Genomic DNA, 17,008 nt, shown 5'->3' with positions numbered 1-17,008 from the left:
TTTCTCATTTAAAACCAGACAAGCATAATACTGTAATGATACGAGTGTCTGGAATCTAGTAAGGATACATTTATCTGTCCTTCTCGTCTAGACTGAGACAGTCAAGAATGAAGATAATCATGAATCAATGTATCATTCAATACTGTTACTTTCATAGAGAAAAACACCACCACTGTTTTAGACACATTATAACTATTAGTTTCCCTTGTCATAATATTGAAGTCCAGTACAAATGTTGAAGATATAGACTGATGCTTATTTTAGTATTGTCTGATAATTCAAAAGTTTGAAATTGGTAACTCAAAAAAGAGAAACACAGTGGCACCGGTGAACATATTTAATTCCAAGTATGAATCAGCGAGGACAAAAAAAGAACAGGTAAACACAGGAAATGACAAATGAAAACTACGAGATGTCAAGCAATTGCACCTGCTGCAATTGTTTACCCCCTTCAGACATCCATCATGTTGAAAACACAGTCGAGAGTGAAACTGGCTACCAGCAAGAACACAGATGGCACAGAGCATTTGCTTGGTCACAATAAAGGCCATCTAGTCTCATTTTTGGGTATAATTTACATGTGGTGCTCACAGGGCATGCTGGAGGAAGAAAAAGACTTTACACAAATATATAAAAATATGCCATAGACTCATATTGACAATTGAGGACCTTGGGTGCATTATTTACAAAAAAAAAAGGCCTACTATACCAATATTTACAACATTAAAGACTTTGCCCACATCAGGCTGAGAGGACGTTACACACAAGCTAAGTCATTTCAATAGACCACATTATTCTTTCCATTCTTAAGTATTGTGGAGATCAACTTGAGTTACGCATGAAATGTGACTGCTTTCTCTTTAATTGCCCCGGGGAAATACAGGAAGAAAAACACTAGGCAAACATTGACAAAATCAAATTAGATTCAGACATCAATTTGAACTATTTTAGGAATTTGCTGGGCCGACCGTCAAGATGCTGTGCCTACTTATTTAAAGTGGACAGCTCACAGTAATATTGTAAAACACCACAATGATGCATGGATTGCACGCAGGTATTGTATGAATGTTGCCTCTGGACCCAACAGTCAGCATGAGTGTACTGTACATAATTTTCACTCATTTTGGCACTGCTAATACACTTGACTGTCAAACAACACATTTAATCACTTGGCATTTTCAGAAATCTTCTTCGATGATCAGTCTGAGCCAAGGTAACCTTTGTAAAAATCCAGATATGTTCACACAAATTTTATCAGTGTAAATAGGTGAACTTCTGATGCAAACCTCTAAAAATTGGAAAAAAAAAATGTTTCCCCTCAACCAAGTGTGCTTTAAATCTCTTCAAATATCTAATGCAGTCTACCACATACTGGCCAGAGATAAAGCTAAAGTATGGGAAGAAAACTGCAGTCCAAACGTTGACAGAAAACATTTAGAAAAAGATAAGACAGGTGTTTTTCAACGTCACCTCATTAACCACAAAGCAGATATCACAATGGCCAGTTTAATCCACTTAAGCATTAGCTTGCTCTCACAGAAGGAGAGTTCACCTAATGCTGATGCACAAGGTGAAAAGACCAGATGGCTGAACGTGCGCTTCTTCCTCGGCTTGGAGTGATCCAGAACGATCAGCGCTAAACCTCAAATCCCGAGACTACGGTCCGCGTAAGGATACATTCACCTGTCCTTCACTTCCACTGACATGTGTGCGCGCCTAAATGTGTAAAATGGCTTAACTTCGAGCCTCCTGAAGGCACGTGCAGGTGCTTAGCATTTGTCCTTCTGACCTACTCACTATCCGGCAGACTAAAGACTGAAAATTATAGCAGGTGAAAATGAATCACTCTTACACTATGTCGCTCATACAAACAGTAAAACAAGAAACAACTACTACATTTATGCTGTTGCATTTTTTTTCTCTTGCAAAGATGGCAGATATATCTTGTGCGCCTGCAACCCGTTCAGATTGGGGCAAATGTGTTATCGCAAAAGAGATAAAATGAAATGGTAAGTATCTTTGAGGCTTCCATTATTCCCTGTGCTGTGTATGTGCTTGGACTCAATTCGCATGTCCTGGAATTAACATTGCGACCTCGTCGTACCTCTACTCGCGAAAAGGTGAAAGCTACATTTTCTATAAATTAAGTGCTGTCAAGAATAAGTTGAAGTCAAAACCATAAATACTGTACATAACTATCTTCATCTGCTACAACTTGAAGAGCCACCGCTAACAAAGTCAGCAATCAAGTGCCGATTTGTTTTCCTGGCAGATGATTCTGGCAAAATAAATCTTTTAATCATATAGAGTAAGATATAGAAAGAAGGCTTTGGCATAGTCATGGTAATGCACTTTTCGTCTGTAAAGACATTACTTAGTGGTACTTAACTTTTGTTGTCTTTAAACATTAAGCAGATAATGATTATTTGTGGACAACACTTGTGTATCCAAGAATACATGGCTAATATTTCAGGAGGTGATGGATTTAACATAAGCACAAAAAGTGGTTACATACGTTTCGATCATATTGTACCTTATTATTATGCTTGGATCCTCCCTTCAATGTTGGATCGCTGCCTGCTGATGATATGTTGGCCTCAATTTGATCTCAGGGTCCAATCAGGTTTTCAGAAGTCTACTTCAATGCTGAACTTCAATGTAAAACATTTTTGTTACAAGATGAGATTAGCAATATCTTGCGACTCAAATTGAGACGAAAGATGAGGAGAAGTTGACTTCTGTGACTTCTGTTTCATAGCCGTTTCATATGCCATGAATACAAAATAAAAAAAATCCACTCAGCGTTCTCCAGCCCATCCTAGAATAAACATACACAACAGGACTAGATTTGAAGTGAACATAATCATGTGTACGTTTAAGCGGGAATTCATAGCCATAATGCGCAAAGACTGGTGGAGCCGAACAGAACTAGAACAACACCAACACAAACGAGGCTGAAGCATTTGTATGCGGCAAGTGGAAAGTTGGGTCTGATGGTCCAAACTGGGCTTGATTATCTCAGACTCTCCACAGCAAAAGATGGTTAGTGCTGTCATCCCGTCCAACAGTCTCACTGCTATTGTTCAGTCTGAAGTCCTCGTAGCCATCCCCGCCTGATATGACAAGTTGATTGGTTTTTGGAAGCTGGTGAGCGGAGGCTCGGCGGCGAGTGGAATCGTGCCTTTGAAGGTTTCCATCAATGATGGCGCCATCCTGCGATTGTTTACCTTGGAGTAAGATAACACAAAATATGATGGTGGGTCCTGAAAAATCACATTGGCTTTTGTGTTCAACAAATGGAAAACAAAAAATGCATTTTTTAGGCCTTACACCTTTGATTGTGCTTGTTGCCGCAATTTGATATACCTGTGGAATCCGATGATGGAGGATGGAAGTTCATTCCCAAACCTTCCGGGAGCTCGACTGATGTCAGAAATCGAACATGGCCTGTGTGTCCATGGGCGGAGCCCATTGGAACAAGGGGGGTTTTCACCGCACATGCCCCAGTCCCAGAAGTAACTGCTGGGATCGGTAATGTGAGGACCACCCCTAAGAAAGACATAACAGTAATTTAGAAGAGATGGGCAAAGTCAAGGCAAGCTTGTGTTGTTTTTTTAACCACTGTGTTTTGATACGCTTTTATCAACAATTACAATTCTCGTTGTACCTGCACTGGTGCCAATCCACAACAGATCCTTACATGCCAGCAATGCTGTGATTCTCAAGCAAGCGGCTTTGTGCTGTCGGATGATTGCATCTGCACCTGAATGGTAACAAAGAAGAATATAAATGAAATGGAGGTGTTGGATGTGTATAATAGGAACGGGGAGGGGCAACTTCTCACGTTCACTTTATTTGTCCTGGTGTATACTTCACATTCAAGATTCAAGATTCAAAGTGTTTATTGTCATATGTACAAAAAGAAAGCACTTTTTCTTTGTACAATAAAATTCTTTCGCTGTCCGTTAAAGTGCCAGATAAGGTAAGGAGATTAAAAGAAGGTTAAAAAGTAAAAAAAACACAAAATATAAAAACCACAATATATACACAGTAACTATGTGTATGTGTAACAACTATGAAGGTGAGGGATGTGCAATATAGGCTAGTGCAAAAATGGCATTGTGCAACAGTTGTGAGCTTATGAGCTTACCTGCAAGCATCTTGTGAACGGCAGGCGCCACATCGACCTCCGTCAGGCTTTCCCACGTTTGAGCGTGGTATAGTTTAACATGCGCACTCCCTTGCAGGGCCAACCACACACCCTGACCGTACGCCACCATGCAAGTCACACATCGACTGCTATCTGTTCCCACCTGAAAGCAATGCTGAGACAGCGAGAAAGACCCGGTCCACATCATTTCTCCAAAAGGGGGCTGCATCTGAATCTCATCGCTATCCATCTCAGCTCTTACCTCTTGCATCAGTGTGGTTGAGTTCATAATTATGATTCTGTTCTGGGAGCCACACCACAATTTTCCTCCGACCGGGACCATTTTGGTGACGGGACTGCTGGGATTGCCCAGAACTAATGTCTGAGAAGACTGCGAGTCCCAGAAACTGCCTGCAGATTAGAAAGTGGAAGTGATGTCATCACTCTACGAAATGACAGCAATTCAGTACACTTCGGTTCAATTTGAGCCACGTCATCAATCAGAATTGTTTTTTAAGGCCAATCTTTGGACAAATGACACCAGCCTCGATTAGGGTGAGGTCCGTCTTTGTTTCATGCCCTCAATGTAGATGATTGTAGTGGGGATCAGTTTGGATCTGTTTCAAACACTAACGCACATCTGTTGTCAAAAATGTGAAGTGCATTACCAGCACAAGGTAGCAAGCTCACGTTAATGTACTTTTAAATTATACTAAGTCTATATTAGAATAGCTAAATACAATTTTTTAACTTCATTTTTTTTTAATAAACTGATATTTGACTTCACTAAATGACTATTGTAAAAGTATTTTGAGTTATAATTTTGTGATACAATGTATAAGTATGCAGTATAGAAACGAATGATAAGTTATATGCAACAACTATTAACATTATAGTGAATATTATTCGTAATAGCCATGCGTGCTCACACAGTGAAATTACCTGCTTCTCTCTGATAGACAATCACCTCCCCGTTAGCCAATGACACAAAGACTTTGTTGTCCAGATACCTGCAAAAAAAAGTCAAATAAAATAAACACAGAAAGATTATTTTGCATAACATTTAATATATTACAAAGAAATCCAATAGTGATTCACTTACAATATACATAAAATGGAAGCCGCGTGCTGCATCTTCATGCTGTTTTTGCGGTTGCGAATGTTATCTGAAGACTGGTACACATGGATGCTGCCAAGAAAAGAAGGATTATAGCACATGAGATGACAAACTGAGGTTCAAGTTCAGATCATTTGTAAACCACACACCATCCATCTTCTGTGCCAAGCCACACAGAGCTCTGGTATGCTTCTGGGTCAATACTGAGCAGGTCTTCAAGACTGGCTCTGGTAAAGGATCCGCGGGATGAGCGGCGCATGGCGCGGCCGTCCATGGGGCTCTCCATGTTGGCTCGACCTCCTCCGCCTACTGCCAACATCCCCGGAGCTGAATATGAGCTTGTCACTGAGAACTCCTGTTCCTCCTCACTGCTGGTGGTCTCTGTGACCAAGTCTTTGGAGCACGGAGCCTCTTCGTCTTTACGAAGGAGGTGGGGATGAAGTTTAAAAAGGTTATTCAGAATTAAACATTATTATGCGGTACAAACAATGTATTTTTGGTTACATGGAATTAATACTGGCAGAGTAATGAAAGGTTCCTCCACTAGGTGGCACAATACTCAACTTGTGTATCAACCTGTTGCCATTCATAAGTTAGTTTGAAGAAGGCTAATTCTGCTTCAGAAAAGCAAAATCAGAGCTCAGCATGTATGACATCTGACCTCTTCTTTTGTTCTTTTGGATCATCAACAACATAAAATGTAAAATTTCTTACAACTGCTTTAGTATTATATTACAGCTCAAATACCAAATCAATGTTTTGCATTCCCACTTCATGTTGATGTAATGGTTGGGCGTCGCAAACGTTTTGTCCATGTGACTGTCGTTTAACTTACTGCCATAACTGGAGGATATAGTGGAGTGACTAGCTTGACTCTGTAGAGTTGATGAAGGGCTTGGCGAATCCTCATCGTCTGTGTCGTCACTGTCAAATGGGACCAGCTCGGCACCTGGTCCTGAAAAAGAGGAACAGATCAGACGACAAAGTTGCTACGATCATTGGGTATCACCTCTAAACAGTCTAAACAGGGAATTGTAAAAATCACACAAATTCAACCAATCCCTGTGAATTATCAGTAATGATGCAATTTCATTCACTCACTGCAGATTTGCTGATAATTGGCGCAGTCATCAGAGAGTTCTTCATCTCTTTTCAAAAATGTTCTACCATAAGTGTCAGTGAGTGTCAACACATTTTATGAACTACCTGTTGTTTGCTCGCTCAGTTCCAAAGAAGAATGTGAGATGCAAATATGTAACTGCTGTTGAGTGGCATCAAGTGTTGTGGATGGTGGAGCAGCTTCAGTTCCGCGCTCCCTGCCAAACAAAAAGTGTTAATAAATAAAAGTCAAATGAACTCCATATACATACTTAACATCAAAAAGAAGTGTGTATGCGTGTGTTCACCGACCTCCCTTTCAGTCCGGGTACAGCAGCAATGCAGATGATCCTGGCTGAACAGACAGCAATACAGGCCTCCACTGTGGGCTCATCTTTAATGTTTAACAGACAGACCTAAAGAAGAAACATCACAATAGCGTCAATATCCATGCAGATGAAATAAACTGTGTGCCATGCAAACATATGCAGGTTTAAAATAGTGTCACGTTTTTTACCTGTCCAACATATCCATCACTGTTACACACCCACACCTCGCAGCCACTTTCCGGGCAGGTATGACTCGGGGATGCACATGAAAACTAAGTACAAACCAACATGACTTAGGCATGACATGGTTGAATCATTATGTAAACAGAACATTTGGGCCACACTCACCTGCATTCCACTGCGTGTCTTCATAATGGGAATAGCCTTGAGGAATTCAGGGTCCCACTGGTCCTTAGTCATAGCTAAACAATCAAGACAAATGATTTATTCATCTGTTATCATTATTTATTCATCCACACACTGAGTAACATCTGTCATGAGAAAGTGATATACAACCGCCTACTGACCGAGTTTCTTTTTTGCTTCCTCGAAAGCCTGTTCAAAGTTGGAGCGAACGTCAGGTGATGTAAATTCGAAGATAAAGCTACTCTCAGCTGATACAGAGGTAAACTCCAGCTTGGTGGGCAGGGAGTTCATACTGAAGGCCAAAGACTGCTTCTCTGACAGCTCCCGGTGCACAGAGGCCATCAGATCTTTGATCACCTCATCTAGGGACTAAAATGGCAACAACATCAGGATAAAATGATAAAGTAATAAAATAAAATGGGATAATGAGTTGAGTAAATACACAGTACCTGATGTGGCAGGCTGAGGGTCTCTGACAATTTGCTGATTTGACCCAATGTGCTCAAATCCTCATCAAGTCGGCTGATAGTTTTTTGGACGTTTTCTTTGTTTGTTGTCTGAGTTGAACCTGGTGCAGCAGAGAGGGAAAAAAATGTAGGCGAGATGGTCGTTATATAAATTTGATTTTGATATCAATAAACCTGGAAGATTCAATGATGACAAGAAGTCACGTGTCTTACTTTTTACCACCTCCACGTCCTCCAGTGGAAGTTTCCACAGAAACTTATACTTGCTCGACGTATCAATGACACTTGTGGCAGAGTATCTGAGAGACAAGACAGCAACATAAAATACGTGACATGAGCTTTAGCTGCAGAGACAAAAAATGGATGCCAAACATCTAAAAAACAACTTGCATTACTTAAACTGGAAAGTGGTTGTGGGAGCTACAATTATTTATTGTTTTACTTAAAATTTGTGGTAGTCTCTATTTTTCCGACGACCTCAGTGAGCCTGTAATGAGTATGTGTTGGCGTTAAGATTAAATGTTTTGAAGCTTTAGCTAGGGACTCAGTACATCAATCATCAACACATCCGTTTTACATTCCACTCATAACTTCAGCTTTACAGATCTTCTGTGACGTCATGTTAATGCTACTGCAACATGGTGGTGCAGTAAAAGTCTACTACAGCCACCTAGTGGCATCATCTCTTCTTATTTTCCTAAGGGGAAAACCTCTGTATTTTATTCAAGTGGATGATGCACCCTGCAATTCAGTAAGGCGTGGTGTATCTTAATTAGTCATTAGATACACCCTTATAAATGCTGGGTTAAAAATAACCCACTTTGGGGTTAAAAAAAATATTTATGGAAATGTGGGTATCTGATAAGGAGTTGATCCAAGTAATGATTGTTTGGCGGCCCTCAGGGGGAATTGGTGCTCTACGGTATGCAGGTGTCAGGGTGCGTGCTTGTGTATTTGATGTCATACAGGCTCATGGAGCTGCGTCTCAGTGATCCAGACTTCCTCTTAAGTGTGGTGCAGATGATCAAATCACTGAAGAGAAACAAGGAACGGTCTTTCTTCCCGCCTACAGTTTTCTGGAGGAATAATAAACTCGGTTAGTTTTTGACAGTCAGAGAATACACTTTGTGAAATGTAATAAGATGTGACATTTTGCAAATCAAATTTTTTTTTTTTAATTTAAATTTTTTTCATTCATTTACTTGAGTTAGGGAGGCATTCTTCCCCGAAAATCTAAGAACGATGAGGCATATACTACATGAATGAAAAGCCAATTCTTACCGCTTCCATAACCATCTCCTGTCTGATGAACTTCCTCTGGGGATTCAAAATCTGAAAAAAAAAAAGATAAAATGTTTTGCATTGTCCCATTTCTTTAAAATATAAACAAATATTGAGGAGCTATGAAGATAAAGCAGTGGCGGACACTTTAATTTTAGAGCTACAATTTATTTACAACTTAATTTTTTTAAGCAATCTATAAACAAATGTGAGTTAAATAAAAAAAAACATTTGTTAGACAAAGTATCATTATAATGTTAAAGAGTGCAGTGTTGTACAAGACTATAGTTTATTTAAATTAAATGCAGTGTTGTATAAGACTACAGTTTACTTAAATTAAGTGCATAATTGAAAAAATATATATACTACTACGGTGACGGATGACCGTGTACTTGTGTAAACTAGTAGGGAGGTTGGTAACATTCAATTTTACCAAACCACAAATCCAAGCCTTTGACACAAAAAGTCATCAATCAGGGAAAAGGAGGAGATAATAATTTGCCTTACAATGAAGCACTGACAAACAAAGGCAAGAATTAAATGAAAAACTCACATGTTCAACTCCCTCTATGTGCGCCTCAATCTCCTGGATAACCCTGGCCTCCCTCTCCGCCTCCTCAGCAGAGCGACGGCCTTTATTAATCTTCTCTGCCAGCCGCTTGATGTCCCTCTGGGCGTCCAACAGGAAGGAGTGGTCCGGGTGGTCATCTGGGGTGTGCTTCAGAAGGTCCTACACACAATATCCGAAACATCCTTACTGTTGCTAACAAACACTGTCGTAGGAGTTAGCTCATAAGAGAATTCACCTTGACCAAAAGCTCATATCGAGGGATCCTTTGGACCGGCTTGATCATCAGGTCACCCAGGGCTTGCTTCTCTTTGTTCTCGCGCATATTTTGCTTTGAAAATGAAAACGGAAAGGACGTGAGAAAACGGATGACACAAACCTACTGACTTTGAAAGGTCCATGTACGTAGTATATCGGCTGACACTTGCTTGTGATATGCTGAGAGAAAATACAGTCACATTTTTGTCTGACTTGCCGGTTTTTCATTATCCAATACTGGACCTGAACATTCTGATAGAACCTGGTTTAATTGAAAACAATTGCTAACTGCATTTGCAATTACAGAGCAAGGATTTGCCACTCTCAAGAACATAAATAGAGCATCTATAGTATGTTGAAACACAAACCAATCCAAAACAAACAATACAAATTCTCACTGGCTCCACTTTTTTGCTCACCTCAAGAAATTTGTGAAAGGCTGGCTTGGCTTCCTTAGCAATCCTCACAGCATCTTTGGCATTCAGAAAGTTGTCAATGTAGGCTGAATACATATTTGCCAGAGTCTCTTTGGAGAACTAGAGGAAAGAAAAAGAGGACACAGAGGCTTTTGTGTGCACTTGAAAACACAATAAATAACATACACACAAATGTGACTCATGCGTACTGCCTGTAGAAAACCACAAGAAAATTGCAGGTATAAAAAATTGCTTGGGATGATTTCTGAAACAATTTTATTGTTCGAGTGAGTTTCCATTTGTCATTTTAAAAGTCAGTTTACACAAAATTTTCTTTCCATAAAGCTATACAAATAAAACACCCTTAGCTGTTCTCTCTCCACAAGAATAGAAAGAGAAAGAGAGGGAGTGGTCGAAAAAGAGACCGCAATGTTTGTCCTGAATTGCCCTCCCACAATCAACACACTGACATAGTTGGGGGTGTTGACCTGTCTACTGTTTGTAAAATGAGGACAAACTCCCCACTGCTTTCCATTCACAAACTTCTGAGTCATTGAGGGAGTAATAATCATGTACCAAATGGAAAGTAAAGTAATAGAAAGTAGTCTTCAAAACATCAAGATGGGACTAACCATCTTGTCTATTTAATAAATCACTGAAAGACTCAGAAAACCATCTGAAAAGAAAAACAGGTGTACGGTGTACTTTGTCCCTCGACAGAGTCCAATCACACAGATTAACTTTGAGATTTCTAACAATGACCATGAAAACACATGCCCCGTGTGAGGCTCGAACTCACGACCTTCAGATTATGAGACTGACGCGCTGCCTACTGCGCCAACGAGGCCTGAAAACTCACTGATTATCTCTTGTAATGACCGTAGCATAGCATGAAGACCCTTTCTATTGGGTATTAGTACTACTTTTTATTTGGTTTCTGACTGGAGTTAGTCAGCTTTCTTTCCATGAGTTTTTTTGTCAGCTGTTGTTGACACTTATTGTAAATCACCAGCATGCTATGCATTCTTGCGATCACAGATGAAACATGATATGAATTCCACAACCTGAATGACATGGCCAAAATTACCCGTTTATTGGGACACTGCCACGCTACCTCATACCTCAATAATTCTATAAACCAAGCATATTTCAGAGGGGGTCAGTGCCCCTGCGGCCCCCTCCTACATCTGCCATTGGTATTTTATACTTTTTGTATGTATTATGTATGTTGTACATTGTGTTGTATTGTTTCTGTTGTGTTCATATGTTTACAAGTTATCCAAAGGTATGATTTCGTAGGTTTAAATGTGTTTACGTACGTTAAAAACAAATTATACGCTGTCACTGCGTTGAGGATTCTCACTTATCATTGGTGGGTCTATAAATGGAAGACCTCAACAGAAATTCAAACCCATAACCTCTTGACTGTGAGACAGACGCGCTAATCTCAAACACCGCCCCGATGACGACAAGCATATGATAAACTCAATATGAACTCCGTAATAATAATAAGACAATCAGGCCTGATGCAAATTGATATTAGCTGGTTGTACTCACTGATTGGATGAGAAGGTTTCCAACTGTCTGCCTGTCATGCCACTGGTTGACACAGCCATCTACCTGTTCCAGAAAGTGCTCGTGGTGCTCCAGGATCTCCGGGATTTGATAAAACATCTCATCCACCAGCAGCGGGTCCACAATGGAACCTCCGTCCGGCTGTTTAAGAGGACGCATGTAGCCCTGAGGGATGAAGCAAAACCGCTTAAAAAGTCATTACTGTGTAACACATACACTGTGACCAAAAGCAGTTTAGATTAGAGCAAACTCAGCTGTAACAGAGTTATTTTTAAAAATAACTTTTAACTGTCCAAGTATAAAGCAACATTGTGCACTGAAATTAAGTAAAACGACTTCGTCTTTGAAACACCTTGCTGTTGATTGGAGAGTGTATATATTAATTTGTCCATACAGCTGATTTATTTACTTGAATTGCTTTTATTGCACTGAGAAATGAGGTACATTACTATATTGCAATGAGTTAAATTTTCTGTTTCATGGTTGTTGAATTTCCTTCTATTATTGTGGTGCCATTACACATAAAAATACAAAGAAATTGCATTGTTAATCATTAACAAGTTAAGAGATTTGCTGACATCATAATAATGGATTTGAATTGCACGTTTTAAAAAAATGTCAATGGAGCATCAATGGAAAGACACATGGTGCAGGAAATGTACTCTAAATTACACTTGAAAGTACTCTACCCACTGGTCCTCTGTGCGTTTATATCAGTCTTATCTTTGCCACACCCTACGTGGCTCTAAGGGGAGCTGGGATGGAAGTTCACAAAGAGCTTTTATTTATATTTGATCAAACGGGTCCACCCACTGGTGACCTACTTTCAGCATTACATAACACTTGCTCAGATACTGAGGCATTTAAAGATCAATAAGACTCAAAAATCATTCAGGCATTAGGACACCAGTCGGCTCAAGCAGTTTTTTCCCGGTTCATTTAAGTGCAGCGAAACTTTAAATACCGTATAAACTGTAATATAGCGGAGATATATGAAAGATTCAAAGGATGAGAATGATGATGAGTTCAGGCAAGTGGGGAAGACAAGGAGGGAGGTAGAAAAGTAATTTTTCAATTTCCTCTATTAACTCTCAAGCAGTGTGTTACATAAGAGCTCTGGAGCTAAAATTAATCATTTGATCATTTAGGGAAGCTTCCGGATTGTGGTTTTCTCTTTATTATAGCTGCAGGCTCTTTTTTTGTATTATTTTCAGAAGAATAAATGGGTACACAATTTTGTATTTTACACAAATTTTAAAAAGACCAGCAAGCACAGTTAATTACTCTTTCAACGAGATATTTAGGTGACTTGGCACAATAAAGGTGATCCCAGCATGCGAATATTCCTCCTCTGTGGTTTTCTCTGTTTTTAAATGTTACAATGTTTTATCCATAAAAAAATAATAAGGTTATATTGTAAGCCTGCAAAAACCATTATGAGCTTGCAGTCTCGGATGAAGACATTCTCTTTAAAGAGTCTGCAGCTTTGGTTTGCGGTCACTGTGGTAACACAAGTCGCCATGGGAACGCAGCCTGATTTTATCACTTTAAAGCCACACATGATTATACAAGTGCACAGTTGGGGACAAGTACAGCTATGTGAATCTGGGATGTGTATGTACGCTAATGTGCGGAATTAGGCTCGTTAGAAAGGGTCACATAATGCAGGGTGACTCTGCCGTATGATCACGGGTGACGTGTGCACTTTGTGTGTGGATGCGAGCGAGAGAAAGATTTGAGGTAAAGGTGATTTAATAGTGGGAGAGTAAACGTATTGGTGTCTTGATATCATTGTGCCTTTTTTATAAAGATCTTTTCATTGAGTAAAAATCACAATGTGCATAAATCCTTGAGTGCATCTCAGAACCAGGCCATTCAAGAATCAGGGAATATTCCAGAGTTTTATTTTATTATTATTATTATCATTATTTTTCATTATGAAGAAACATCCAATCATGGTTGGATGTCTCTCTGTAATGAATAATACATCATCAATGAAACCTCAAACTATCATCATGAGTGATATCAATATCAAATCAATGATATCAAGGTGCCTTTAAGCAAGCCACCCAACCCCTCTCTGACTCAGCTCAGGGGAGGACTATTTTTATACCCATCTGTCTGGCGTCTCCCCCGAAAAGGCCTGCATGTGTTTAGTTTGCCTCTCTGTGTGCCACACACCATAACAATACCGCAGAGTGTAAATTAAATTCACTCTAGATGGATTGAAATTACTCCCCTAAATTATATTTAGAAACAAATTCAGATGACACATGCTGCTTGTTTTCATTTGTGCACTTGGGCACTGAAACAGAAAAGGACCAAATTGTTTGAACAAAGTTGCGTTGTTCCAAAAAAATGATTCACTAAGTAATTACTAGATCTGAGGGAGAATTAATGTCGCCTTTCACTCATTCATCGATACCTGTATATGATGAGGCGACCTCATTGTCTTACCATACTCAGATTGTGATCATGCTGTTGACAGTAAGACGTGATGAGGTTATCAGATTACAAAACACGTTTGTTGCCTACATTTGTCATTTATGTCCTCGGTGATGTGCGTGACATAGTAAAAAAAAAAAAAAATAGGAAGCATAAAAAAGTAATTTGCAGTGTATAGAGGTACCTGAATCAGAGTGCGTAGTGACTCTACATATGATCTCTCTGTGTCCAGTAGGGTCATCATCACATGCTTTCTCATGTCCTGTGATGAAAGCAGAAAATCAGACATTTAATTAGATTGTCAGCGTTTTTTTAATTGCGCCATCTCTTAACAGCATTTTATATATAAATATTGACAAGATAGAAGACTGATAAATAATACAACTATTATTAATTGATGCACTTTTGTGTTCATGCTCCATCTACTCAAACTTCACTTAATATTGATAAGAGAGCAATAACATGCACATACGGCTGTGACAAATATTCAACGTTCATGCTTTTCTTCAGAGACAAGGTGAGTTAAGGTCATGGGGTCTAATTGTGTGCATCTCAAGGGAAGCTTCCAAAATAATCACACAAGGCCCTCAAACACCACTTGGCTCTATAAATAACAGAAAAATAAATTTGTGCAGGAACTCTTTGGTGCGTGTGTGTGTGTGTGTGTGTGTGTGTGTGTGTGTGTGTGTATAATATCACTGAACAAGTGCATTTCCTGCTTTAGGTTATAAAGCCGCAGTGAAAAATGGCATGTCTGTGTTTCCTTGTAGTTTCGTCAATTTGTAGATGCACGCATGAGCACACGGACACAGACGGCGGCGAAATAATGTTAAGAATGCCACTTTCATTTCAGTAGCAACCAAGTAACCATAGTAACGCCGGCGAAGATCTGACTCAGTGTATAGACACCTCTGGAGATGAATTCAGGAAGACCATTAAAAAAAGCAAGAAGAGATATTGCCTTTGTATATAGACTGCATATCAAATCATATAAGAAATAGACAAATGTGCTAACTATGAGGCTACCGTGTGACCCTACTCTCAACTTTCCTTTTTTTAAAAAAAAAAAAAACAGACTTTTTGATCCAGACCAGTTTTCATCAATGTATTTTAGCTGGGAGTGCTTGTGTCAAGAACAAATTAAAATGGTGGAATTATTTCAAACTGTCTTGTGCCCGTGCTTGTGTTTGATAATCACAAAGCATGTGAAAATGTGTCTGCGACTTTGCTAGTGACTGGAGTTGTGTCATCCTCGATTAGCATGCATGGATGAAAAGGTGACATTTTTCATTCTGTTCATATTCCATCAATAAGGATAGTCATCTTAAACTGAATGATGAACTTGAACTTCGCTGATAAAGCTGCTACTGAGTCCATTTTGTTCTCTTCCTCAGACACATTAACACCAATGCTGACGGGCGGTCAGGGTTGTACGTAGCTGGGATAGGGAGAAACGAGAATGAATGAGTAGATTCACCCATCACTAGTTTGGAACAGTAAAAGGAGAGCCTTCACCTGCATGAAGGAGAAATGTCACAACTACACAAGTGTGCATGCCTTCGTAAGCTCATGAAAAATTACAGGCGTGAAGCAAGTCCTTCCTCTACATTGAAACCGCATGTTAAACAACATAAGAGGGATGACAACATAGACCAGAGCCAGAGTAAAGACAGCCAAGAGTTCATGCATCATGTCTCCTGTGGCTCCACTTGACATATTTTATGGCGTTTTCATACAGCCAAGGTCGTAATGTTTACTTGAATGTGTGATGTCACGTTATGACTATGTGCTTGTCCGTTCATATTTTTGTACCCATCCCCATTCTATATTTATGTTTCTTCTTTTTATGCTGAAGTTTTGCATTGCTTTGCTGAGTTAAACAAAAATCTAAAAAGGAAGACCATTTAGAATCCATTTTAACTTAACTCAATGAATGCCATTGACAAGTCACTAAGGGTATGGGTGTCTAATGCTGCTCCAGTAAAAATTCCAAACTTGAAAATATCTTAATTGATACAAAACCACCATATCCTGTGTGTTTTGACAATGTCAAAAAGCTCTAAAATGTCTGACAGTGAATCAGTTAAATAGATTGCGGGGAACTAACTGAATGACTGGCTGCATCTTATATCCTGTGTGTATTGAAAATGTCAAAATGCTCTAAAATGTCTGACAGTGAATCAATTAAATAGATTGTGGGAAACCAACTGAATGACTTGCTGAGTCTTTGTCTCATTTTCTTCACCTCAGATATACTTGTAGCAAGTCTTTACCTCACATATACTTGAAGTAATCTCTAATCTAAAACCGTAAATAGGACAGAAACCGGATAATTCGAAGTCCATTCTATTTTTTTAGAGACCAGTTCCTGCAATTAATTGTTTCTTTACAAACTCGAGGCTCGGGGGCCAGATACGGCCCGCCACATCATTTTATGTGGCCCGCAAAGACAAATTGTGCATCAAATTCGTGTGTCATTACTAGAATTGCAAATTGTCTTCACTTTTAATACCTTTTTTTTTTTTTTAATATTTGACCATTTTTTACTCATCTGATTTGAAAACGAGTTATTTGTCAATTTGTTTTGTAGGTTTTACTGTATCTAATATGAGGTGCTCATGCATTTATTTGGGTTGACAGTCATAATGGCCCTCCGAAAGAAGCTATGACTACAATGCGGCCCGCAAAAAAACAATGGGTTTGACACCCCTGGTTAAGACTATTCTATCTTGTGTTGTTTTGGTAAGGTTCTGATGAGAAGATTTAAAAAATAAAATAAAAAATACAGCGGTACACTTACACATACATGTATACATGTCATTGATAATACGGTGTAAGTTAGTATTAATGTCCATTAAGGCAAGTTTTCAGTTTTGCAGTCGGATGTGAGTTGGCTAGTTCAGTAACACAGTTCAACCTGATCAACACATCACCTCAG

General features: G+C 39.2%; 1 protein-coding gene and 1 non-coding gene across 2 annotated transcripts in view; both read right to left on the bottom strand.

Annotated features, from left to right (window-relative positions):
* Window positions 1-323: 323 nt before the first annotated feature.
* The window catches only part of arhgef17 (Rho guanine nucleotide exchange factor (GEF) 17), a 40,093-nt gene continuing 23,408 nt past the window's right edge, over window positions 324-17,008 (bottom strand). The window contains exons 2-24 of the mRNA XM_088380855.1: window positions 14,255-14,332; window positions 11,608-11,790; window positions 10,054-10,170; window positions 9,615-9,707; window positions 9,362-9,538; window positions 8,809-8,859; window positions 8,494-8,603; window positions 7,741-7,826; window positions 7,510-7,628; window positions 7,222-7,429; window positions 7,043-7,116; window positions 6,883-6,966; window positions 6,678-6,781; window positions 6,474-6,583; window positions 6,103-6,222; window positions 5,417-5,684; window positions 5,253-5,339; window positions 5,093-5,160; window positions 4,413-4,561; window positions 4,151-4,325; window positions 3,668-3,763; window positions 3,367-3,549; window positions 324-3,227 (exon numbers count right to left, since the gene is read on the bottom strand). Coding sequence (XP_088236981.1) covers window positions 3,019-3,227; window positions 3,367-3,549; window positions 3,668-3,763; window positions 4,151-4,325; window positions 4,413-4,561; window positions 5,093-5,160; window positions 5,253-5,339; window positions 5,417-5,684; window positions 6,103-6,222; window positions 6,474-6,583; window positions 6,678-6,781; window positions 6,883-6,966; window positions 7,043-7,116; window positions 7,222-7,429; window positions 7,510-7,628; window positions 7,741-7,826; window positions 8,494-8,603; window positions 8,809-8,859; window positions 9,362-9,538; window positions 9,615-9,707; window positions 10,054-10,170; window positions 11,608-11,790; window positions 14,255-14,332 — 2,949 coding nt within the window. The 3' untranslated portion in view covers window positions 324-3,018. The remainder of the gene's footprint in view (window positions 3,228-3,366; window positions 3,550-3,667; window positions 3,764-4,150; window positions 4,326-4,412; window positions 4,562-5,092; window positions 5,161-5,252; window positions 5,340-5,416; window positions 5,685-6,102; window positions 6,223-6,473; window positions 6,584-6,677; window positions 6,782-6,882; window positions 6,967-7,042; window positions 7,117-7,221; window positions 7,430-7,509; window positions 7,629-7,740; window positions 7,827-8,493; window positions 8,604-8,808; window positions 8,860-9,361; window positions 9,539-9,614; window positions 9,708-10,053; window positions 10,171-11,607; window positions 11,791-14,254; window positions 14,333-17,008) is intronic.
* Window positions 10,825-10,897, bottom strand: trnam-cau (transfer RNA methionine (anticodon CAU)). Its single transcript has one exon. It is a non-coding gene; the product is annotated as a tRNA-Met (tRNA).

Source organism: Syngnathus floridae, chromosome 7, assembly GCF_059516105.1.
Source record: "Syngnathus floridae isolate MCC-2025c chromosome 7, RoL_Sflo_1.0, whole genome shotgun sequence".
NCBI classification, from domain to species: Eukaryota; Metazoa; Chordata; class Actinopteri; order Syngnathiformes; family Syngnathidae; genus Syngnathus; species Syngnathus floridae.
The sequence above is the reverse complement of the archived record's forward strand: the minus strand, read 5'-3'. Positions and strand labels throughout refer to the sequence as shown.